Raw genomic sequence first — 24,522 nt, 5'->3', positions numbered from 1 at the left:
TTGATGAGCAGCTGTTTGCATTTATGAAACACATTCACAGCATCAGTGCATGCTGTTATGATGGATTGTTTTCATATTGGTTTTTTAGATTTTATTTCTTTACCAGAGATTAACTTTAAATATTTGTAATGCTTTTTAAGCAATACTGAACATTAAACAATAAATACTTGTATGTTAATTGTGAGAAATCTTCTGTAGCTGGAGAACAGTATTAAAATCAATTCACTCCCTCACGAGGACATTTTTATTCAAATAACATTCTGCTTCGCTAATAATGATTTATTTGCTTCAGTATTGTATCCAGATCAGATCCACCTTATGTTTAAAACAGTTCTTTATGCTGCTTGATAATGCAAGTGTCAGATATGTATGTGTGTATGTACCAGGAGCACCTTAAAAAAAACACAACAAATTCCTTGTGTGTTTGTGCACACCTGGCGAATAAAACTAATTCTGATTCTGAAACTGGTATTTGTTATCATTAGTATTAGGGGTGATGCATTACAAGTAATGCGAGTTACATAATCAGATTACTTTTTTCAAGTAACTAGTTACTTTTTCAAACAAGTAACGCCAGTTACTTTGTTTTCCTATTTATTGACTCAGCTTTTCTGTCCCCATGTTGGGGGAAAATCAGGAGTAGTGCAGAGACTAACATTAAACTGAGCTTCTACACTAACATATTAAACGAACATTTGTGCTTCATTTTTTTATTGCTGAAGAGTGTTGGATTCTCCTGTGTTTTTGTGATTTACATTTCCTATAGTCTGAGGCTGATTCATTTCACCTTTTTGGTGTGAAAGGGCTTTTACGTTTGCTCGAAAATAGAACTTTTTATATTAAAAACAAACAAGAAAGGAATGCAAAAGTAATGTAACACATTACGTTACATAAAAAGTAACTATGTAGCATAATAATGCAATATTGCAATGCATTACTTTTAAAAGTAACTTTCCCCAACACTGGTTATCATATTTTTTATATATTATCCAAACATGATTATTTTTAATTTAATTTAATTTTATTTTATTATTTTAACAGAGACACATGTACAGCATCAGTGCTTTGTCTGTGCATGATTTTATGATGGATTGTTTTCATATTGGTTTTTAGATTTTATTTCTTTACCAGAGATTCACTTTAAATATTTGTAATGCTTTTTAAGCAATACTGAACATTAAACAATGAATACTCGTATGTTAATTGTGAGAAATCTTCTGTAGCTGTAAAACAGTATTAAAATCATTTATAATAATTTTATTTTATTTTATTTTATTCCAGGCTTATTGTTATTGAGCTTGATTTTTAAACTGTTTTATTTCAGTTTTTTTTTTTTTTTTTTTTTTTTGTAATGACTATTGTAAATGTAAATCAAAAGTAAAAAAAGCCCAGGACACATCGTCTCATCATTTCCCTCTTTTGTCAGAAAAATCAAAGTGAAAAAGAACCAGAAATATTACACAGATGAAAGAACAGAAGATGTAAGGATGCTGAAAGTTAAAGCTAGAAGTTTTTGTTTTGTTTCGTTTTGTTTTTTTTGTAAGAACAGAAATAAAGTGTGAGACAGCAAGGTTAATAATGATGAATATTTTTTAATTTACTTCTTTCGGAAGTCTGATACAATCACAGTCTGCGTCCCAATGTGCATACTGTCCATGCTAGATTCTATGTGATATTAGTCATTTTCAGTACTGTTTAGGGCAGATATGGTGGATAGTATGCACACTGGGACGCAGGGACAGAAACAGTGAACTTCCGCGATTGCCACCGGAAGTTCCCGTAACTGTTTACTAAAAGTTAGTTGCTAAGGACGCGCAGTGACGCGCTTTCCACGAGACTTGTTGAGAAACACTGCTGGAAATGCAACATGTTTTCCATCTCAAGACTTACTGTCATAAACGTGCAGTGAGTCGCGGATGTTCGTGAACTCTGTGACAGGAAGGCGCGGACATGCGCTCGTCTAAGCAGCAGGACGAGCATCAGAAAGCGGCATCAGGGCGATTCCTGCCGCCGGCGGTAAGAGTTTGATCTGCCAAACTCAGCAGCTGCTGCTGCAGATCACATACAGATGGAGACAAAGCCCTTATTCACAGCACCGACAAACCAGAATGTGCTTTACAGAAAAATCACCATGTCCCATGTTAATACCAACAGTTCTGTTAGTACCTTCTGAAGTTCTGACATACAGAGTGACATAAGTTGTTAATGATTAGTGTGTATTAAGTGTATTTCAGTGTGTTTTGTGTGTGTGTGTGTGTGTGTGTACTTGTTTTTGCTACATTGTGGGGACCAAATGTCCCCACAAGGACAGTAAAACCTGAAATTTTTGACATTGTGGGGACCGTTAAAAAATTCTTAAAAATAGTAAATGGTGTTTATCTGAAAGTGTAACGATGCAAACATGTTTTCTGTGAGGGCTAGGTTTAGGGTTAGGGTTGGGTTAGGAGATAGACAATATCGTTTGGTCAGTATAAAAACTATAGAAGTCTATGGAAAGTCCCCACAATTCACAAAAACAAACGTGTGTGTGTGTGTGTGTGTGTGTGATATGTGCACCTGGTATTCATCACGTTATGGGGACCAAATGTCCCCACAAGGATAGTAATACCAGTAAATTCTGACCTTGTGGGGACATTTGTGAGGTCCCCATGAGGAAACAGGCTTATAAATCATGCAGAATGAGTTTTTTTGAGAAAGTAAAAGTGTGCACAGTCTCCTGTGAGGGCTAGGTTTAGGTGTAGGGTGATAGAAAATACGGTTTGTACAGTCTAAAAACCATTACGCCTATGGAATGTCCCCATAAAACATGGAAACACAACTGTGTGTGTGTGTGTGTGTGTGTGTGTGTGTGTGTGTGTGCAGGTTCACAGCTATAAGCAGCACCTGGCAGCGGTGCGGTCATTACTGCCGGACAGACTGACCCACAGACCGGTGAGAGATACATGGGATTAAAAACAAAAGTCTTTAAAAATTGTGATATTTTATCTCAATTCTGACTGGTTTTGTCACATTTCTGATCTTATAGCTATGGCTGCACAAATAATCACATTTCTAATCATGATTACAATTACAGATATCACAGTTATGTAATTCATATTGTGTTCAAAGGCACAATTACCAAAAAAAACTTTATTTTTTACATTATTCTGCTTTCTTAAAGGGGTCGTCAGAGGCTAAGTTCACTTTTTCATGTTGTTTGAACATTAATGTGTGTTGTCAGTTTATGTACAAATCTACCCTATAATGATAAAAATCCATGCAGTGGTTTTTAATTAATCTGTAAAAATAATATCCCCTTTTTCAAATCGAGCCGTTCTCAGATGCCTGTCGTTGTGGCGTCACATGACAGAGGACACGCCCACAATAGTTGATTGACATGAGCTCTTACCTCAGACCAGCTGTAACAGTCCAGTAACTTTCCTTGTTCTGATGCTGGAGCAGGGATGTAAGTTAGACAAGAATATCTCCGATTGAGCGATTGAGGTGTTGTGTTGCTGGATGTAATAATGAACATAGTGGTCGTCATTTACTCCCGACATCTGAGCCGCTGAAGATGCAGTGGATTACGTTTGTTTGTGAAGTGAATGCGCCTCCCGATCTACATATATCCGTCTGTGTTCACGCAAATCATTCATGATCCAGCTTCACTTACAGCAGAAGTGAGTATAAGGGTTTTTGTATGAATTGCCTTTGTATCGATTGCCTTTCCTAATAATGTGCTAGTCAGCAAGTTTAGCGGCTAGACGTGGCTAAAGTAAACAGGCTCTTCACTCCACAGAGAGAAGAGAGGGGCGGGGCGAGCAGAGCTCATTAACATTTAAAGCAGCCTCGACCAGAATGAGATGATTTTTGCAGAGCTGATTTTGACAAGGTAAAAAGGGTGTTGTTTTACACAACCATTGAGAATTTTTAACCAAAGTATATTATAGACTTTTCATTTAGACCCTAAAGAATCATATCAACTTGTGGAAAATGGGCATCCGATGACTCCTTTAAGATGTGTGGGTGTGTATTTTTCCTACAGGTTATTATAAGTTTTTTTTTTCTCATTGTTTTAATTTTTTAATTTTTCTTTTTTATATTTAAAGAAGAAACTATATATAAAAATGTGGCATGCAGTTGCTTCATTCAAGCTATTCAAAACATCATTCGATATAAATTGTGATAATCGTAATTAATAATCGCAATTATTGCGATTGTGAGTCCTATAGCTCACAATTCAGACATCTTTGCTTGGAATTGCAAGATAAAGTCATAATTAGTTATAGTAAACAGTTTATAACTATATTTTTTTCTGTGGCAAAAATCCAAGAAACACAATTGCAAAATTTAAATTTAGAATTCTGGGGAAAAAGTAAAAATTGCAAGACTTAAACTCAGAATTGTGAGACTTCTTTGCAATTGCAAGAAAAAAATTATATTTTACAATTCTGATTGTTTTCTCAGGATTACAAGGGGAAAAAGTCTAAATTGTGAGATAAAAAGTAGCAATTGCCTTTTTTATATTTTTATCCTTTTACAGAAATGGGCTTCTATAGTATGTGACCCAAATCAAATATAATAAGAGTAATTTCCCATCGTCTCTCTAATCTGATTAGATCTGGCTTTCTTGTCCAGCTGGACTCTCTTTTCGCTCTCATTTTGTCCTGGAGTGGTTAAAGAGCACGAATTACAGGTTGTGTTCTGAGCACAATGAATTCAGCTCATGTTCAATGCTTCAGTGGTTTCTGAGGAACATTAGGGGTTTAATCTTATAATTTATAGATTATAATTACAGACAGAGAGTTTTTTCCTCCACAGGCATCTAAATGCTTTCATTTCTTATGGTTGTCAAAGTTTTTATGCTTTCTTATTCATCAGCTACTTTCATCTTTAGTTTCATCTCCAGTTTCTATGTACAGCGTCTTTGTGTCTCATAAAGGAACGTTTGTCTGTTTCTGGAAAACAATAGCACGTCATGCCTAATAACTCAAGAAGTAAACATATAATGTACTCTAATAAAAAGTCAAATAGCATTTGCTGTGAAACAAAGAATTTAATTTCAAGGATGCATAAGATTTTATTTGTAAACATTAAAATTTGTTGCATTATAAGACGCTCTCATGACAGTTTTTTGTGGTCGTATTTATTATAAAAGTATTTATATAGGTTTCATTTAGTGTAAATAATGATATCCATGATATTTAAAAAGGTTTTTTGGGCGTAATGTCAAAATGTGCCATTGAAATACCATGGTATTCAGCAATATTTTGGTGTTTTGTATAAATACCATGGTTTATATGCTTTGATTCATTACAATGGTATATACAGTACTGCTCAAACATATGGGGTCGGTAAGTTTTTTTAATGTTTTTGAAAGAAGTTTTGTTGCTCTCAGTAAAAAGTACAGTACAAAACAGAAAAATAGTGAAATATTATTGCAATTTAAATGCAATAATACTGTTTTCTATGTGAATATTTGTTAAAATGTATTTTATTTTTGTGATGCGCAGCTGAATTTTCAGCATCATTACTCAGAAATCATTCTAATATGCTGATTTGCTGCTCAACAAACATTTATGATTATTATCAGTGTTGAAAACAGTTGTGCTGCACAATACTTTTGTGAAAACTGTGATGCATTTTATTTTTCAGGATTTACAGATAAACAGAAAGCTAAAAAGAACAGCATGTATTTGAAATAGAAATCTTTTGTAGCATTATAAATCTGAGCAATTTAATGCATCCTTGATTAATAAAAGTATTTTAAATCTTAAAAAAAAAATTTAAGCAGTAGTGTATCAAATCATACATATGTATCAATTAGTGTTTGATGTACAGTAGTTGTTAATAAACTGATAATAACTTAAATATTGTCACTCTTTTCTTGTGTCAGCTTGATCTGAGGTTATCAAATGACCTGCAGAAAGCACTGAATGTGAACCCATCCAGAACCGGTACAGATCTCTCTGCTGTCATAATATCACTAGTATCTAATAATACTACTTTATTAATACTTTATTATGTGCCAGTGATTGTTTACTTTTTTTCCATTTATTTGAACACAGTTGATCTTTATGCATCTTTAATTGTTTATCCGTATATAAACAACACTAATCTTCTTTCATCTGTGTTGTTGTTGTGTGTGTTGGTCAGATGCTCGTCTGCACGTGTCTCTCCGTCCCTTGCGCGCTCCGGTCCTGTCCTGTGACAGTGAGCTCACGCCAGCGGATCGTGGCGTTTTCTCTCTCCCTGTGGCTCTTCCTGTGGGGATGGTGGGGGATCTGGGGCCGCAGGCGTACCGCATAAAGAGGGCCGCTCACAGCGCGGGGTCCGCGTCCCTTCAGAGCAAAGCAGCGCTTACTTACATGCGGGGTAAGAGGCTGAATCACAGGAACATCTGTGTGAAATGCAGTTGTTATCGCACTCATCATAATACTTCCTCTTCAGGTGACACAGGAAGTCTGCGTGACAGTTCTGTCCCATGTTTCCTGACTGCCTTCAGCTTCAGAGATGACATCACTTCCTGTCCGGAGAGACTGGATCTGGACCGGTATCCCATTTATTTACCTTTAGGAAGAAACACCCTAGCAACTGCAATGAAACGTAGTAACAAACATAAGAGCACATGATTTAAAGCTGTATTAACACTGCATTTAAGCTGTATTTTTAACATTCAATTTGTTTTTCTTTAAAAAAATGAAGGTTTGTTTATTTGTTTATTTAGTTAGTTTTTTTTTTTTTAAAGTTTGTGTGTTTTCCTGTATTTAACGCTTTTTAAGCAGTATTTTTAAACATTTGTTTTTCACAAAATAACAATTTTAAAATAAAATGTATATTATATAAAATATTATACATTTTAAATTCAAAATATTGGTTATTATTAGTAGTAGTATTTATTTATTTATTTATTTTTGGTAGATGTGTATTTTGTGTGTGTGTGTGCTCAAACAGTGAAAAAATACCTAAGATCACATGCATGATAGCAACATCCTGAGTAACACCACCCATATTTCTTTTTTCATATTCATTAATTGTTAAATAATGACTGACACTGAGAATTTGATGCAACATTTTGAAACATGATTTTTAATATTTGTATTTTTTTTGTGAATAGGGTAAAAAAATAACTAATATTTAACACCTTACTTGTCCAGTTGATAGATTAACCTGATAATTGCAAACAGTTTTTGTATTACGAGTTTTCTAAAATGTTAAAGTATGCAAATTAGACATTATTTAATGCAATATGTGCTAATTTGCATAAACATCTAGTACAAAAACCTAAACACTGTATGAAGTCAGTTTCAAAATTATTGTATAATTTTTTTGACATATTAGAGTCATATTAGAGTTTTTACAGAGGGAATTTTGTATTCATAATTTTGTTCATAAATTAGAAAAAACAGACAGAAGACAATATTTATTTATTTATTCATTTATTTATTTATTTATTTTTTACAATTTTTGGGGGGGAATAAAATGTATATAATCAAGCAAATTCTATATGAACAAATCCCTCTGTAAAAATCTTCGGCATATAAGCAGGAATAAAAATGTTTATGGCTCAGTTTAGGTGAAAAAAAACTCATTTTAAGAAAACACCTTTAAAAATATGTATTACAATTGAAATCTATTGACACAAATAGATAAAGTGCTATGAAATAAACATTTAACTGTCTTTTGGATATTTTCTTTATATTAGAAAAACACTTGAAACTATGTAAAAGCAAAAAGCCCAAAATCTCAAACTCAACAGGTGCATAAAAAAGCAGCATTTTTCCTTGCAGTGTCTTCCCTTAATATTCAAAGGTTTAAGCTTGAGGAATCAGTGTGTGTGAACACGTCACGACACAATCACACCAGTAGGTGGCAGGAGAGTCTTTCTCAAGAAAGAGTCATTTAGCAGATGCAGTGTAATTAGACGTCTGTATGGCAGTTGATTAAGACACTGATTGACTGATCTGTGATCTGTGTCCCGCAGGCGCGGTTTGACGAATGTCCCTCGTCTGGACGGGGCCGAGAACCTGCGTCTCCTCAACATGCAGCACAACCTCATCTCACACCTGCAGGACCTGCTTCACCTGCAGCGCCTCGTGTTCCTCGATCTCCATGACAACCGCGTGATTGACATGTCTGGCATCTCCTCTCTCACCTCGCTGCGTGTGCTGCTGCTCGGGAAGAACAGGTGAGTGTGTGTGTGTGTGTAGGTGGGTGGGCTGTCGGGTCACACACACACACACACACACACACACTGGTCTAGTTGTAGCTGTGTAATCCCACAGGAATGCTCACACCCTGCTCTTAAATCCAACATAACCCCAATTAAACTGTCAGCGTTTGATATCTGAAGTAAAGCTGGTGTGTTTTATTGAATAAGTTGCATTCTGATGTTTGGATACGTCTAGATCATATTCCCGAAGGAAAAACCTCAAGCCTATTTTGAGGAGCAATAAATCCACTTTGCATTCTAATATTGTTTTCACAACAATTATGCAGCAAATTTCATTAACACTTTACTTGGAGATTTTATGATAATGCAGTATGAAGTTCTTCATAACAGGCATTTTAATGCATTAAATATTTCCATAAATAAATATTTTAACTAAAGTTAAAATGCATTATAATATTTGCAGATTCTCGGCATCTGCAACTGATTGTTGGTCATGTTTTAATGCATTGTACTTTCTTAAAAAGAATTATAAATGTAATTACAGTTATTCATGAGATGCATTAAAAGGCATAATTAAAAATACTTTTATAATCCTTTAAGTAAAGTGTTACATACATTTTCTGCATAATTGTTGTGAGAAGAACGACCCTGTGCAAAAATGCATCAGAATGCATTAGGCTTCATTTCTGCATTATATCATTTCTCATGTTTTGTTGAGGTGAAATCTAAGCCGTCACGTTCACCTGAAGACGCCTCGTCTCTCTCGGAGGAGTTTGCTGAATCTCATGCTGAATGCCGCAGGATCTCATTACTCTCTGTCAGTATTTCTCTGTGTCCGTGAGGGATTCGTCGTAACAGATCTCTCCTCTCAGAGCCGCTTCTGTGCTGCGTCTCGAGGGAGTTGCACATGAACCCAGTGACTTTAATGAGTTTCTCCTGTTCACACGACTCCATTCAGTCATTCTGGGTGTGTTTCATGCTGCTGTATTTAATGTATTAATCAGTGATCAATGAATGTGTGTCCTAGAATCCAGAGGATCTGTGATGTGGACGGCCTCACTAAACTTGACGTTCTGGACTTGCACAGTAATCAGGTACAGATTCTTAGGCAATGTTGCATTTGATTTTTTTTTTTTTTTATTATTATTAGACACTGACAGCTGCACGGCGTCTTAATAAATGCACAAATCCTGTTAGATGTGTCTACCATCAAATCACAGCCAGTGTGAAATAACATGCAAATAAAATGGAAATAAATGCATAAATCATCTTATGAACAATTTGTCTATGCATATGTTATTTTTAAACATTTATTGACCTTGTTGAATTAAAAGATCATAACTGGATCATCTTTTCTCTTGTGATTTAAGATTTCTGTAATCATTTATTGCTCTTAAACTCCGCCTCTGCAGCTCATGCTCATCTGCATACACATAAGAGCCACGCCCACATATTAATATCCAATCAACAACCAGTGCACAGAATCAAACCCCGCCCTACATTTATTATTCAGATTTTCAGATCTTTCTCTTATACTGAATGTATGTAATGATATGAAAGAATCATGACTTCATGACTTTAACATGAATGTTAAGTTTTGCCATGCAAACTATTCAGTTCATGTAATATCTAAATGAAAATATGTAAAGTGACCTTCTGAAAGACCAGCAGCTTTTTCAAGGTAATCACATCATGTTAAAGAAGGTCATATTTTGCACTCTATTCATGTAAAGCAGCAGCATTTGTGCTATTTTTGTTTGTGTTGTGATTGTGGAGGCAGATGCTGATTGGTTGATTGGTGGTTTGATCGTGCTGTGCATAAGTAGCTCCGCCTCCTCACTGCTGTGAATAATCCATCACAAACCCTCATCATGAGAGGAGACGCAGGGTGTTTTTGAGGCGGATCAATCATTTCCAGCATCCTTCTGTCATTTAGTTCCTGCGTCAGGCTATTTTAATCATGTTAAGTGTTGGTTTGTGTGCTTTCTGTCAGCTGTTGAACACATATGCGGGGTTTAACGCCTCATTGCTTTTGAGGAGCAACAGTTTGTGGCTCATAATTTCTTTGTTAATATACATCATCATTACTCGAGTCTTCAGTGTCACATGATCCATCAGAAATCATTCTAATATGCTGATTTGCGTCTCAACAAACATTTCTGATTATTAGCAATGTTAAAAATAGTTGTGCTGCACAATATTTTTGTGGAAACCATCATACAATTTATTTTTTCAGGGTTCATAGATAAATAGAAAGTTCAAAAGAACAGCATTTATTTCTAATAGGAATATTTCTAATTCTCTGTTTCTCTCTCTTTTCAGATCTCTCAGATTGAAAACGTGTCTTGTTTGTCAAAGCTTCGTTTGTTGAATCTCTCTGGAAACCGCATCACTCGAGTGGAGAATCTGCGAGGTCTGAACTGTCTGACTGAACTAAACCTCCGTCACAACAGCATCACATCTGTGGTGAGGAGCTGCACACGTATTAGTGTCCATCACATACATGAAGGACTCCGCCGGTCTGTCTGTTTCTCTGTCAGTCCATCTGTCCACCTGTTTGTCTGTTCATGCATTCGTCCGTATGTCTGTCCATGCATCTGTCCGTATGTCTGTCTGTCCGTCTCTGTCTGTCTGTCTGTCCGTCCGTCCATCTCTCTGTCTGTCTGTCCGTCCGTTCATCTGTCTGTCCCTCTCTCTGTCCGTTCCTCCGTCCATCTGTCTGTCAGTCTGTCTATCTATCCATCCATCTGTCTCTGTCTGTTTGTCTGTCCATCCACCCACCCGTCCTGTCCATCTGTCTGTCCGTGCGTCCCTCTGTATGTCTGTCTGTCCTTCCGTCCATCTGTCTCTGTCTGTCTGTCTATCTGTCCATCTGTCTGTCTTTTCGTCTGTTTGTCCGTCCGTCCGTCCATCCGTCTGTCTGTCTGTCCGTCTGTCTGTCCGTCTCTGTCTGTCCATCTGTTCATCCGTCCATCCATCAGTCCTTTTGTTTGTCCATCCGTATGTCTGTGTATGTCCGTCCATCCGTCTCTGTCTGTCCGTCCATCCATCCGTCTGTCTGTCTGTCCATCCGTCTCTGTCTGTCCATCCATTCATCCGTCCGTCCATCTGTCTCTGTCTGTGTGTCTATCTGTCTGTCTTTTCGTCTGTTTGTCCGTCCGTCCATCCGTCTCTGTCTGTCCGTCCATCCATCCGTCTGTCTGTCTGTCCATCCGTCCATCCATCGGTCCTTCAGTTTGTCTCTCCGTGTCTGTGTATGTCCGTACATCCGTCTCTGTCTGTCCGTCCATCCATCCGTCTGTCTGTCTGTCCATCTGTCTCTGTCTGTCCATCCGTTCATCCGTCCATCCATCTGTCCTTCTGTTTGTCCGTCCGTATGTCTGTGTATGTCCGTCCATCCGTCTCTGTCCGTCTGTCCATCCGTTCATCTGTCCATCCATCCATCCGTCTGTCTGTCCGTCTATCCGCCTGTCCATCAGTCTGTCCGTCTGTTTGTCTGTCTATCCGTCTATCTGTGATTGGTGTCATTTGTCTGCCTGTCTCTGTCTGTCTATCCGTCTGTCTGTGATTGGTGTCATTTGTCTGTCTGTCTCTCTGTGTGTGATTGGTGGAGTTGTGCAGGACATCAGCTGGATTGTGACGTCATTTAGTGTCTGGGACATCGCTGCTAAATTTAGCTGCAGTCAGGGAGAGAGAGGATGATCAATGCAGACATTCAGACACCAGGAACAACACACATATCTTGTCTGTGTTGTTCAGTCAAACACTGTGTTTTCACTGATTGATGATATAAATATTCCAGTAATTTATTCATCTTGGCAACCATCCTGAACACCCTAGCAACCAATTAGAATCATCTTAGAAACCCTCTAGAAACCACATTTTAGCAACTATAGTTAAAATGCTAGCAACCACTTTAAAAATCTTAGCAACTATCCTCAACAACACAGCAGCCACCCAGAAACATCCCACAGCAGCGACTCAGTGACCATCCCCAACCACTGCGAAACATCTTAGCAACCATCCTCATCACCTTAGCAACCACATATTGCTTTTGAAAAACCCTCAGTTGAAAACAATGACTGGCTGTTTCTGCTGTTGAACACTTCCTGCGTGTGTGTGCTGAATCTGAGCATCTCACACACACACACACACACTCTCTCTCTCTCCCCTCCCCCGCAGTCATCCTGCTCTTCCGCTGCCCCTCCCATCAGCACGCGTGTGTGTGTGTGTGTGTGTGATCGGGCGGATGGATCGGTGTGCCGGTGACTGTGGGATGCAGCATCATCTCTCTGTGTGTCTCTGTTTGTCTGCAGACGGATGTGGAGAATCTTCCTCGTCTGCAGCGTCTGTTTCTCAGCGCTAACAGCATCAGCAGGTAAGAGCCGCATTCGTCCGCGTGTGTTTAACCCCGTCCTGTCTGAGGACGTGTCGTGTCCTCATACTGCAGTAGCACGACACACACATACACACACATGGGTGGAGGCGTTCGGACAGTCATCTAGTGTGTCTGATTCTGTAGCCATGGGAACATGATTTAGCAATGTGTTTTTGCTGTGTTGTCATGGTGGGATGCTGTGGTTGCTAAGGGAGTGCTGCAGTCTGATGCGGTGTGACGGCCGAGTGTTTCTGCGTGTTTGTCCCTCATTACTGCTGTGTCATACTGCTGCATTCACAGCCCTGCCTGTGTGTGTGTGAGGGAGGGTCTGTGGGCGGGGCTAACTGGGGTCACGGGGTCACGCATCGTGTATGTAAAACTGAGTTCATTTAATTTACTCATTCAGTTTTGGGCGGTGATATGGAAGTATGTTTAAGCCACGGAATGGATAAAAAAAAATGAAACTTTTTATTTCTCATAATTCTGATTTTATATCTTGCAATTCAGGCTAGGGTTTTTATCTGAGAATTCTCATTTTCCGAGTGTGTTTGTGATTAAAAAGTCGTTTTTTATTTTCAATTCCACGGCAGAAGCAGGCTTCCATGCAGAGGGAAGTAACATGACACCGTTCCTGTTTATTTACTGTGAAGCTGCTTTGAAACATTCTACATTGTAATAATAAGGGTGACCTGACTTTGACTTGATGATTATCTCGTAGGTTTGATGCGCTGGCCTGTCTGTGGCACTGCCGCTCTCTGAGCGAGCTGAGCGTCGATGGGAACCCTGTCGCGCTGGAGTCATGCTACAGACAGACTCTCCTCCGCTGCTGCTCGCCACACCTTCAGCTGCTCGACATGAAGCGCGTCACAGTGAGTCCCGCTGACTTTAATGCTGTTTTACAGTTTTGAGTGTGTGTGTGCACTAATGATGACTTGTTTTCACCTGTTTATGAGCCTGGACCACAAAACCAGTCATAAGGGTACATTTTTTTAAAACTGAGATTTATGCATCATCTGAAAGCTGAATAAATAAGATTTCCATTGATGTATGATAGGACAATATTTGGCTAAGATACAACTATTTGAAAATCTGGAATCTGAGGGTGCAAAAAAATTTAAATATTGGGAAAATCGCCATTAAAGTTCTTAGCAATGCATATTACCAATCAAAAATTAAGATATATTGATATATTTACGGTAGTCAGTTTACAAAATATCTTCATGGAACATGATCTTTACTTAATATCCTAATGATTTTTGGCATAAAAGAAAAATCTATAATTTTGACCCATACAACGTATCGTTGACTATTACTACAAACATACCCGTGCTATTCAAGACTGGTTTTGTGCTCCAGGGTCACATTTGTTATGATACAAATATGTCACAGTTGTGATGTAAACAAAAAGGGTTAAACTAATTCAAAACAAGGCCAGGTTTAAAAAGAAAATACATCAACAATTCATTTCATGGGTTCTAATAATGATTCAAATGTAGTATGTTTCTGTTGTGATACATTGTATTTTCAAAATAACCAGGTTATTATTATGATAGCAGGAGGCACAAATTTTAATTAAAAATTTGTCATTTTCTAGAATTTTTGATTATGTCATGGAGTAAAATTAGAGCTGCATAATTTACATAAATATTTTTTGGTACATTTACCAATATAGAAATAATTAATAAATAGATTTTATAAATATAAAAAAAAAAAAAATTAATTTATCGGTGTAAATGTATTTTATGAATGTATATTTTTCAAAAATATCTTTAAAAAGCTAAAAAAAAAAAAACAAATCTACATTTTGTGCCCTGGATTGTGTTTGTTAGAAGCAAACAATGATGTTAAATGAGTTTATCACAGCAGGTAATTTCAGTCACTGTTGATCTGAGCATATAATACTTAGAAATATTACAAAAATACACAGTGCTCATTTCTAAAGAATTCCCCATCGGCCAGAATCGCTAAACACATCCGGGAATAATGACTCATAAAACTCAGAGAAAAGCTGATCTGACATCTGGCCTCTGTGATGTGCTGATTTACAGAACAGCTCCAGGATCAGCTGATCAAACGTGTTCAAAACTGCATGAAAAGAGGAGTGTTGTGTGTTATATATAGTGCAGATTATCAGCTGTCATATTAAAGACTGTTTTGCATGGAAGCCTGTTCCTGCCACTGAATAATACATTTAAAAAAAGTTTATTGTGACTTGTTATTTCACAATTCTGACTTTTCTTCTCTGAATTATGAGATATAAACTCACAATTGCAACTTATAATATATCAGTCTTTATTGTCTCCTCAGAACTGGACTTTATAACTTGCAATTGAAAAAAGTCAGAATTGCGAGTTTATATGACACAATTCTGAGAAAAAAGTGAGATGTAAACTCGAAATTGCGAGAAAAAAGTCAGAATTGCAAGATACAAAGTTGCAGTTGAGAGACAAAAGTCAGAATTGTGAGTTTCTATCCTGCAATTCTGACTTTATAACTTGCAATTTTGCGTTTATATCTACAGTTCTGAGAAAAAAGTCAGAATTGTGAGATAAAACGTCACAATTACCTTTTTTATTTTTTATTCAGTGGTAGAAATTGGCTTTCATAGTTTTGTTACTCGTTTATTAGTAAATCACATTCAGACAGACAGTGAGTGTGTGTAGCCTGATCTCCATCTCTCTCCAAATGATCCTGTACCAAGACCTCCGAAACTGTTGCAGTGCATGCTGGGAAACAAACAGCTGGGCGGTTGGCAAATTGTCTGAAAATAATCCTCTCTGATCCACACACACACACACACAGTAGAGTACACAGAGGCATTTGTGTAGTGTGTGTGTGTTAATTGCACGCTGACTGTGCTGCTGTTGTGCAGGAGGAGGAGAGACGCACGGCGAGCGTTTCAGCACGAAAGGAGGATGAGAAGAAGAAAGAGAGTCACAAACAGGCTGCACACAAGGTACAAACACACACTTTAACACAGAACGAGAACACAACACATATCTCCAAAAAAATCAGCTCAATTCAGAGGGAAAACAAATCCACTGCAGGATGTTTGTTCTGGTTTTAAGCAAAAACTCACTTCATTTTGATGCATTCCTTCATTATCTTCTGTCATTTTTCATCTCAAGTAAAGAATGTCAAGATATTTGTGCTGGAAAACAAACACTGAGGAGGAGCGCCAGTTTCTGCGGTCGTGATTTCTCGCATGCGTGAGTGTTTTTGACCGTGTGCTGATGAGCTGAGATCCAGCAGGGATTTGTAATGTAAGCCTGATAATTCCCGTTGAGTTCAGCATCGCTCACTCACACACAGGAGTGGTGCATTCATCACCTGTAGGTGCTGTTTGTGGGTGGCAGCGGCTGCGCACGTATCACACGCTGCCCCGGTGCATGATGGGATATGGAGCTCATCCAGACACATGGATGGAACCAGTCAAATTCTTTTGGATCACAGCGATGCTTGAGCTCTGACATCTGTGTGACACATTCAGTCCCAGGATTCAGTCTTTATTCTCTAGGAGCATCTGGAGGTCAAGAACATAAAACACAACTACAGTTTCTCCAGAATGTTGTTGATCTGAATCTCATGAGGCTCTAATTATGGATACAGAACAGTGCAGACACTCCAGATGAGAGAATCTCATTAAATGTCTCATCAAATCTCGTCATGTTAGTCTAGTTCATATTTGAACAATTTATCAACACTTTTGTGTGATCTCTGACGTCGGTTATGGTCACATGACACAACACATTTTTTAGGGTTTCATTTTAATTGTTTTTATGTTACAATGATTATTTTTGTTGTTTCTTTTTGATTGTTTTTATTAAGTCACTTATTTAATTTTTTTTTATTTATTTAGTAAATGTTTTATTTGGGTTGTTTTTATCTTAAAATCATTTTCAGTTTTTATGATTTAATTTTATTAAGTGTTTTATTATGTTTAAAAACCATTTGTGGCCCTGGACCACAAAACCAGACATAATGGTATTTTTTATTTTTTTATTTAGATTTATACATCATCTGAAAGCTGAATAAATAAGCTTTCCATTGATGTATTGTTAGGACAGGACAATATTTGACAAACTATTTGACAAACTGGAATCTGAGGGTGCAAAAAAATCTAAATATTGAGAAAATCACCTTTGAAGTTGTTCAAATGAAGTTCTTAGCAATGCATATTACTAATCAAAAATTAGGTTTTGATATATACAGTAGAACATTCACAAAATATCTTGATGGAACACGATCTTTACTAAATATCCTAATGATTTTTGGCATAGAAGAAAAATCAATTTTGTCCCATAAAATGTATTTTTTGCTATTACTACAAACATACCTGTGATACTTAAGTCTGGTTTTGTGCTCCAGGGTCACATTTATTTTATTTTCACATTTTTACCATTTAATTTATTTTAGTACGTGCAATTAAAAATGTATATTTTTAATATTTAAATTCTTATTCATTTCAAATTTAATTAATATTTAGTAATTAGTGAGTGATTGACATTAGACTGATTATTGACGATGTCAATGACCTGAATTCTCATTTACTGTAATGCATATGTATAAATATTGATATATTAGTAGTAGACTATAATAAACTATATAAAATAAACTATATAAAAGATTCTTCATGAGGTTTACCCCGATGCTGCTTCCTTAAAGCAGTAGTAGTTGTACACAGTTCTGAAGGCCGCGCTCTTTCTTTTTGTCGCAGGAAAGACGTCGACTTGCGATCCAGAACGCAGCGCAGCAATGGGAGGGTCTGAAAGCGTGCCTCGAGCTTCCTGCCCAGAACGGCACAAAGGAAGACGTCAGTCCAGACAACAGCCCCGCCCACAGCCCCGCCCAGACCAATGGAAACACGCAGGAGACGTCACCGGATGAGCCCAAGTGAGGGTCACTCATGAGTGTATTTGTGTGTGTGTGTGTGTGTGTGTGTTTGACCGATGTGATTCTCTGTCACAGACGCTTGAGTCCGCTCACAGTCTCAGCTGGAGGGAATGAGAACAGGTTACGATCAACAAGTCGACCAAACAGTCCCAGAGACCCCAGGTACACTGACGGCTTCATTAACTCACTCTGCTGTCACTGATTAACACACTGACATACAGCACAGAGTCAGAGTTTGTGTTCATGTATCAGCGGAGGGTGATGATGCTGTACTGAGTGTTTATTAGATTTGTTGGTTTGTTTTAATTAGCAACAGTGTTGCATTTGATTTCCTTATTCAGAGAGTCAACCAATAGGGATGCAGCCCCGTTGCCATGGTTGCAGGTGATACGTGATGCAGAAATGTAGAGTGTTGGAGGAATAATCAAAATGATGTCATGATTTACTCACATGCATGTTGTTTCCAAACCGTATGCTGTTCTTTTATCTGTTGAACACACAAAAAAGATTTATTTTAAGAATAACTAGACAATTTCCAAAGATTTTTTAGTCAGCTGAAATACTTTCTTGAAGTCCTCCTGATTATTATTTCAATAATGTTCATGCATCTTCACACTTCTCTGATTCAATTCTTGGTTAAAGGTCACATGACATGTGACAACAAATAAAATATTTAATTTTTATTTTATTTCATTTTAATTTTTTTTTTTTTTAGTAAAAATTTCGGTTAGATTTTTTGTGAATTATTTTAAATTTACTTTTTTTTAATAATTTAATTAAATCCGACTAAGTGTGTTATTTTGATTGATTAAAATTATTTCTGTTAATTTAAAATTTGTCTTATTTTTATTATTTTGATTGTTTCTATTTTTAAATTATTTATCTATTTAGATTTTACATTTTAATGATTTAATTAATATTTACTAAGTGTTTTATTTTAATTGTTTTTGTTTTGAATGATTGATTTATCTTAATTTGACATTTTTATTTATGCATGAGGTTTTTTTTGTTTTATATTTTTAATTATTGCTTTAATTTAGCCTATTACAACTGAATTATTAGCCTAGTTTTTAAAAAGTTTTAATTAAAATTATTTTATTTAAAGATTTTAATAAAAAAATTTACAATTTTGATTGTTTCTGAATGATTCGTTTATTTTAATTGTATATTTTTATGATTTATTAGTGTTTTATGTTATATTAAACATCAGATTTATCCAGTTATAAGAGAAGAGGCCTGACCGAAAATGTCGATAAACCAGGATAAGTCACACTATTGCACTTTTGTGTGTTTTAATACTTGCTAAAAGCATCTCGGTGATCCACAGCAGACTGATCTGATTCCTGGTGGCTCACTTTGTCAATTGAGTCCATTAAATGAAGAATTTCTGTGTAGGATCAGTGATTAGCGATGAGCAGAAGAGCACTACAGATTCATTAAGGAGCGTCTGCGCCGTGAGTGTTTCTGTCTGTATGTGGGCAGAGAATTACAGCGCCAATCACGTGCGTCTCATCAAGAGCGTTCATTAAAAACGCATTATTCCCCTCAGAATTAACCTCTCGAAATTAAATCTCTCAAAACCAAATTGCTTCAATTATAATTAACAAAACCACACTGGAAACGCTGATGACTGACAAACGATTGTGATTTTGACACTGATTCAACACTTAATTCACCCGCCAGTCAGAAATACACTTGATTTTGTATGAATCAACTACTGTGAGATTTGTTTAGTATGTATCTTTATCACTGTTACAATAAAACCAGCTTGTAATGTAATAATCAGATGTATAAATTCATACACAGCTGAAGAAACTCTACTTTTCAAACATTTGGGGTTTAGGAAGATTTACTAATGCTTTTGAAAGAAGTCTCTTCTGCTCATGAAGGCTGCATTTATTTGATCAAAATTACAGTAAAAATGTGAAATATTATTATAATTCAAAAAATCTGTTTTCTATGTGAATATCTGTTCAAATGTAATTTATTTCTGTGATCATAGCCGCATTTTCAGCATCATCACTCCAGTCTTCAGTGTCACATGATCCTTCAGAAATCATTCTAATATACTGATTTGCTGCTCAACAAACATATTATCAATGTTGAAAACAGTTGTGCTGCGCAATATTTTTGTGGAAACTATGATATGTTTTATTTTTCAGAATTCACAGATGAATAGAAAGTTCAAAAGAACAGCATTTATTTGAAATAGAAATATTTTGTACCATTATATATGTCTTTTCTGTCACTTTATTCGTCAATTTAATGCGTCCTTGATGAGTAAAAGAATTAATTTCTTTAAGAAAATCTTACTGACCCCAAACTTTTGAATGGCAGTTTGTATAAGTAATGTGCAAAGTATTTGCATGGTATGTGCAAATCCATTTTCTGTGCAAATGCAAGGATTTTGTTAGGGATTGGTTGTAGTACTTAGCATTAGCTGTATATAAAAACAATTGTAAGCAAAAGCTGGATCAGATGTGGATGACAGACACTGTGGATCTCATTGTGCCAAATGTGAATTTACAACAGGCTGGAGTCCAAATATTCCTCTCAGAAGAGTCTCTGCCCAGACATGTTGAAATCATTCATACAGTTGTGTGTAACAGGAGGCGTTTTGCTCATGTGATGTGTTATGTTTTGTGTTTGCAGACCGCAGGACGCCGGCGGTCCCAGCGTTCAGAGTCTGTCTATGTCTGACAGTCATCTGGCGGAGCTGGACGGCGAGACGCTGCGTCTGTTCGGCCCCGGGGCCCTGGAGACGCTGGAGCGCTGCTGGGGCGTTCAGACAGCTGCGAGCGTCACCACCGTCGCCTTCAGATACATCCACTTTGACTCCATCATTCCCATGTTCCTGCGCATCCGCCTCAAATTCCCGAACCTCACGGTGAGAATCACAGCGATTCACACAGAGTTTGCTGAGTTTCACTAAAGAAAATAGTTGCAATCAAAGCCACAGCAGAACTTTTGAGTCTCTGAGTTGTTACTGAATGAATTCAAGTGTTTGAATGAATTGAGTGAGTCAATGATTCATTGACCCACGCATAAAGACATTCACCTGCTTCATTTCTGAATGAATTCACAGTTTTGACCAAATCAGATGAGTCAGTGATTCAGTGATTCATCCATAAAGACAGTCACTTGCTTCATTTCTGAATGAATCCACGGTTTTAAGCAAATAGAGTGAGTCAATGATTCAATGACTCGCGCATAAAAACAGTCACTCGCTTAGTTTCTGAACGAATCCAAGGTTTTGAACAAATCAAGTGAGTCAGTGATTCAATGACTCGCGCATAGACAATTGCTCGCTTCATTTCTGAACGAATCCACGGTTTTAAACAAATCGAGTGAGTCAATGATTCAGTGACTCACACATAGACAATCGCTCGCTTCATTTCTGAACGAATCCACGGTTTTGAACAAATCGAGTGACTCAATGATTCAATGACTCACACATAAACAATCATTTGCTTCATTTCTGAACGAATCCACGGTTTTGAACAAATCGAGTGACTCAATGATTCAATGACTCACACATAAACAATCATTTGCTTCATTTCTGAACGAATCCACGGTTTTGAACAAATAGAGTGACTCAATGACTCATGCATAGACAGTCACTTGCTTAGTTTCTAACGAACCCACAGTTTGGAACAAATCGAGTGACTCAATGATTCAATGACTCACACATAAACAATCATTTGCTTCGTTTCTAAATGAATCCACGGTTTTGAACAAATCGAGTGACTCAATGATTCAATGACTCACACATAGACAATCACTTGCTTCATTTCAGAATGAATCGGCCGTGTGAATGAATCGTGACTGTTTTAACACCCATCTGATGCTGTTGTGTCCCGCAGCACCTGATGTTCATGGAGACGAGCATCACTCATCTCCCTCAGCTGGCGGCTCTGGCTCAGGTGCGGCGTCTGGAGCAGATCAGTGTCCATTCGGAGGGGAATCCGGTGGTGGGTCTGACGCTCTGGAGATCCTTCCTCATCTACAGACTGCAGCATCTCAACCTGCAGAAGATCAACGGCACTGAGGTGTGAGCAGTCAGTCTCTGTGTGTGTTTGTGTGTGTGTTGGGAGTGTGTGTGTGATGATGTTTGTGTGTTTCAGGTCACTATGAATGAGATCATGGCATCGGAGCGGATGTTCGGCGCTCTGGGTCACGTCGCTGCTACAGAAACGCCACGCTGCCGCCTGCTGCTGCTGCTGGAGGAGTCCAGGTGTGTGTGTGAGAGACAACAAGCCAGTGCATGTCCATAGCAGCTGCCATCCTAAAGCGAGTGTGTGTGTGTGTCCAAAATTATTTCAGCGCTCCAGGATTTACAGTATTAAATACAGTTTGTTCTTGTGCTGTGCAGAAAATCTTTTCATCCATCTGCTGCACCCATGAGCACCTCAGAGACTTTAAAAAGTGTGATTTCTGGACCTGGAAAAGTCATTGCAGTTCATAAAATGAAAACTTAAAACCCTGGGAATTTAATTTAATTACAATTTTTAATTTAATTTAATTTTTAAATTAAATAAAATTTAATTTAATTTTTTAACGTTAAATTTTTAATTAAATTTTTTTTTTAAATTAAAATAAGTTTTATTTTTTAAGCCTGAACAGAGATGGTGCTAAAATTAAAATTAAATTTATTTTATTGTATTTTATTTTATTTTATTATTGCGTTAACTTGGCATTTGATGCAGGAGTCTTGCTTTATTTGTTTAGGAGTTTTCATTCAATTTAATAAAATTTATATATTTATTCTATTCTAGAATTATTTTAGTTCAGCATAGACTTTAAATTTTAATTAAACATTCATAATTCTAAGTTTATTTTAGGTTGGCATGGACTTGAGAGGCCCTGCTTTAATTTTAATTTTAATTTTAATTTAGTTTAGGTTAGCATGGACTTCAGAAGCCTTACTTTATTTAATTTTAATTGAATCATTTTAATTTTAATTTTGGTAGGCATGGACTTTAGAGGCCTTACTTTATTTAATTTTAATTTAAATTTAAAATGTTTAATATTAATTTTAATTTTAATTTCAGTTGGCATGAACTTCAGAGGCCTTACTTTATTTGATTTTATTTTTAATTTAAAAAATTTAATCTTAATTTTAATTTTGGTTGACTTCAAATGCCTTAATTAATTTTTTCATCAGTTTTAATTTAATATTCTAATTTAATGTTACTTATTTATTTATTTTATTCTGTTATTATTTTAAGTTGGCATAGACTTCAGACTGTAATTCATCTCCACATGGTTTCAGTCCCAAATCAGACGGCAGATCAGATCACATGAATCAGCATCTTTCAGTCTCAGATGTTTTGTTCCTGCTGCATGTGTCAGTGGTTCTGTCCGTCCGCTGTAGGAAGCGGCAGCTGCAGTTCCTGTTGGACGGCCGCGGGCGCAGAAGCGGTCAGAGTCCAGAGGAGCTGAAGGAGAACGGCAAACAGCTGGGAGACGGTTTGAGCCGAGCGCTCTTCAACTATCCCAGCAGACTGTCCGACGGCCCCGAGGTGAGAGGCGCACTACATACGCCGACACAGATACGGGTCGCTCCGCGTCCAGCGGCACTAACTCATCTCTGCGTGTGTCAGGAGGGCGGCGCTGACGCGGCGGAGCGTTCGGGGATGGTGCAGCAGTATCTGCGAGGGCTGATCCACAGAGCGTCGGGTCACTGCGTGAAGGCAGACGCGCTGCAGAAGATCTGGCCGTCGCTCTTCAGCGAGATCGTGAGAGACGCCGTGCTGGAGATGAGGGACAGACAGGCCTTCAGACACACCAGTCTCCAGCGGCTCCACAGAAAATCACAGACGTGAACGCAGAGTCTGAATGTACAGCGCGACTGTCCTGATCTGAGCGGATCCGCTCAGTCCTGTGGGCCAATAACTTCCTCTGTGTCTCTAATGGTGCTCCTGATGAAACAGACATTACACGCGTATTACAGACAGAGTTTCCTTCAGATGTCTGTGGAGTTAAACTTCAACTAACAAGATGGAGATTCTTCTCAAACTGTTGCTCTGCCATGATAGTAGTTGAGCAGAAAGAGAAATCAGACTGTAGAGGAATATTTATTTTATTTTATTTTATTTTTTATTTTTTTTTTATTAGAGCCCAAGCAGACAGTTTTTTGTTTAACATTTTATTTTTATTATTCTGTTATTTTATTTTATTTTTTTATTTATTTTATTTCATTTTAATAGGGCCTAAGATGGTAGTGTATTTAATTTTTATTATTCTATTATTTTAGGCTAAAATGGACTTCAGATTCCTGACTTTTTTCAGCAGTTTTATTTTATTTTATTTTATTTTATTTTATTAGGGCCCAAGCTGATAGTCTATTTTATTTTAACATTTTATTTTTATTATTCTATTATTTTAGGCTAGAATGGACTTCAGATGCTTTACTTTTTTCAGCAGTTTTATTTTATTTTATTTTATTTTATTTTTTAATTTTTATTTATTTTATTTTATTTTATTTTATTTTAATAGGGCCTAAGCTGGTAGTGTATTTTATTTTTATTATTCTATTATTTTAGTCTGGAATGGCCTTCAGAGGTCTTACTTTTTTCTGGAGTTATTTCATTTTATTTTATTTTATTTTATTTTATTTAGGGTCAGTCCAGTTAACAGCTCTAAACATGTTGAGAGTTTAACTAACTAGCTCAAGATTCTCTGCTGAGCTGTGACTGAAAGTGAAATCTGAGCGCGAATGAAGACGGTTTATGAAGAGAGTTTAATCTGCACTTGAGCTGCATGATCAGTTGAGTTTTGACTCATTTCTGAACACTCATGTTTGTGTAGATGAAGCGTTTGTGTTCAGGTGTGTGTGTGTGTGTGTGTGTGTGTAGAGTGTGTTTCAGATCTTCTGTTCATTCTGTCTATGATGCCTGTCGTTTCCTCATATTGAATGTCAAAATCAAACCACATGATCTTTCACAATTTATGTTTTGTATTTGACTGATTATTAAAAAGATAAAAGTGAAAAAACTTTGACCTGAATTTGCCAAGAAAAAAGAAAACATCAAAAAGTTTTTCACCTTTATTTAACCAATTAAATCATATTTTAATAATATATTTATTTATAATACTT

General features: G+C 36.9%; 1 protein-coding gene across 1 annotated transcript; it reads left to right on the top strand.

Annotated features, from left to right (window-relative positions):
- The first annotated feature begins 1,802 nt into the window (after window positions 1-1,802).
- Window positions 1,803-24,478, top strand: LOC127181193 (leucine-rich repeat-containing protein 49). The gene is made up of 18 exons (XM_051135763.1): window positions 1,803-2,016; window positions 2,863-2,931; window positions 5,876-5,936; window positions 6,136-6,354; window positions 6,430-6,532; window positions 7,964-8,167; window positions 9,180-9,246; window positions 10,475-10,618; window positions 12,469-12,530; window positions 13,249-13,399; window positions 15,403-15,486; window positions 17,248-17,423; window positions 17,499-17,585; window positions 20,076-20,310; window positions 21,287-21,472; window positions 21,548-21,657; window positions 22,798-22,945; window positions 23,027-24,478. Exons 1-18 carry the CDS (start codon window positions 1,951-1,953, stop codon window positions 23,246-23,248), a joined length of 2,394 nt encoding a protein of 797 aa, XP_050991720.1. The 5' UTR covers window positions 1,803-1,950; the 3' UTR covers window positions 23,249-24,478.
- The last annotated feature ends 44 nt before the right edge of the window (window positions 24,479-24,522 follow it).

Source organism: Labeo rohita, chromosome 18 (genome assembly GCF_022985175.1).
Source record: "Labeo rohita strain BAU-BD-2019 chromosome 18, IGBB_LRoh.1.0, whole genome shotgun sequence".
Classification (NCBI taxonomy): Eukaryota; Metazoa; Chordata; class Actinopteri; order Cypriniformes; family Cyprinidae; genus Labeo; species Labeo rohita.
The sequence above is the reverse complement of the archived record's forward strand: the minus strand, read 5'-3'. Positions and strand labels throughout refer to the sequence as shown.

What these genes read in the sequence shown, in the direction of transcription:
- LOC127181193 (XM_051135763.1), top strand. Translation starts at nt 1,951, where the DNA reads ATGCGCTCGTCTAAGCAGCAGGACGAGCATCAGAAAGCGGCATCAGGG. An exon ending in ACAAACAGGCTGCACACAAG is followed by an intron (nt 15,487 to 17,247) that starts GTACAAACACAC and finishes TTTTTGTCGCAG; the next exon opens with GAAAGACGTCGACTTGCGAT. An exon ending in ACGTCACCGGATGAGCCCAA is followed by an intron (nt 17,424 to 17,498) that starts GTGAGGGTCACT and finishes TCTCTGTCACAG; the next exon opens with ACGCTTGAGTCCGCTCACAG.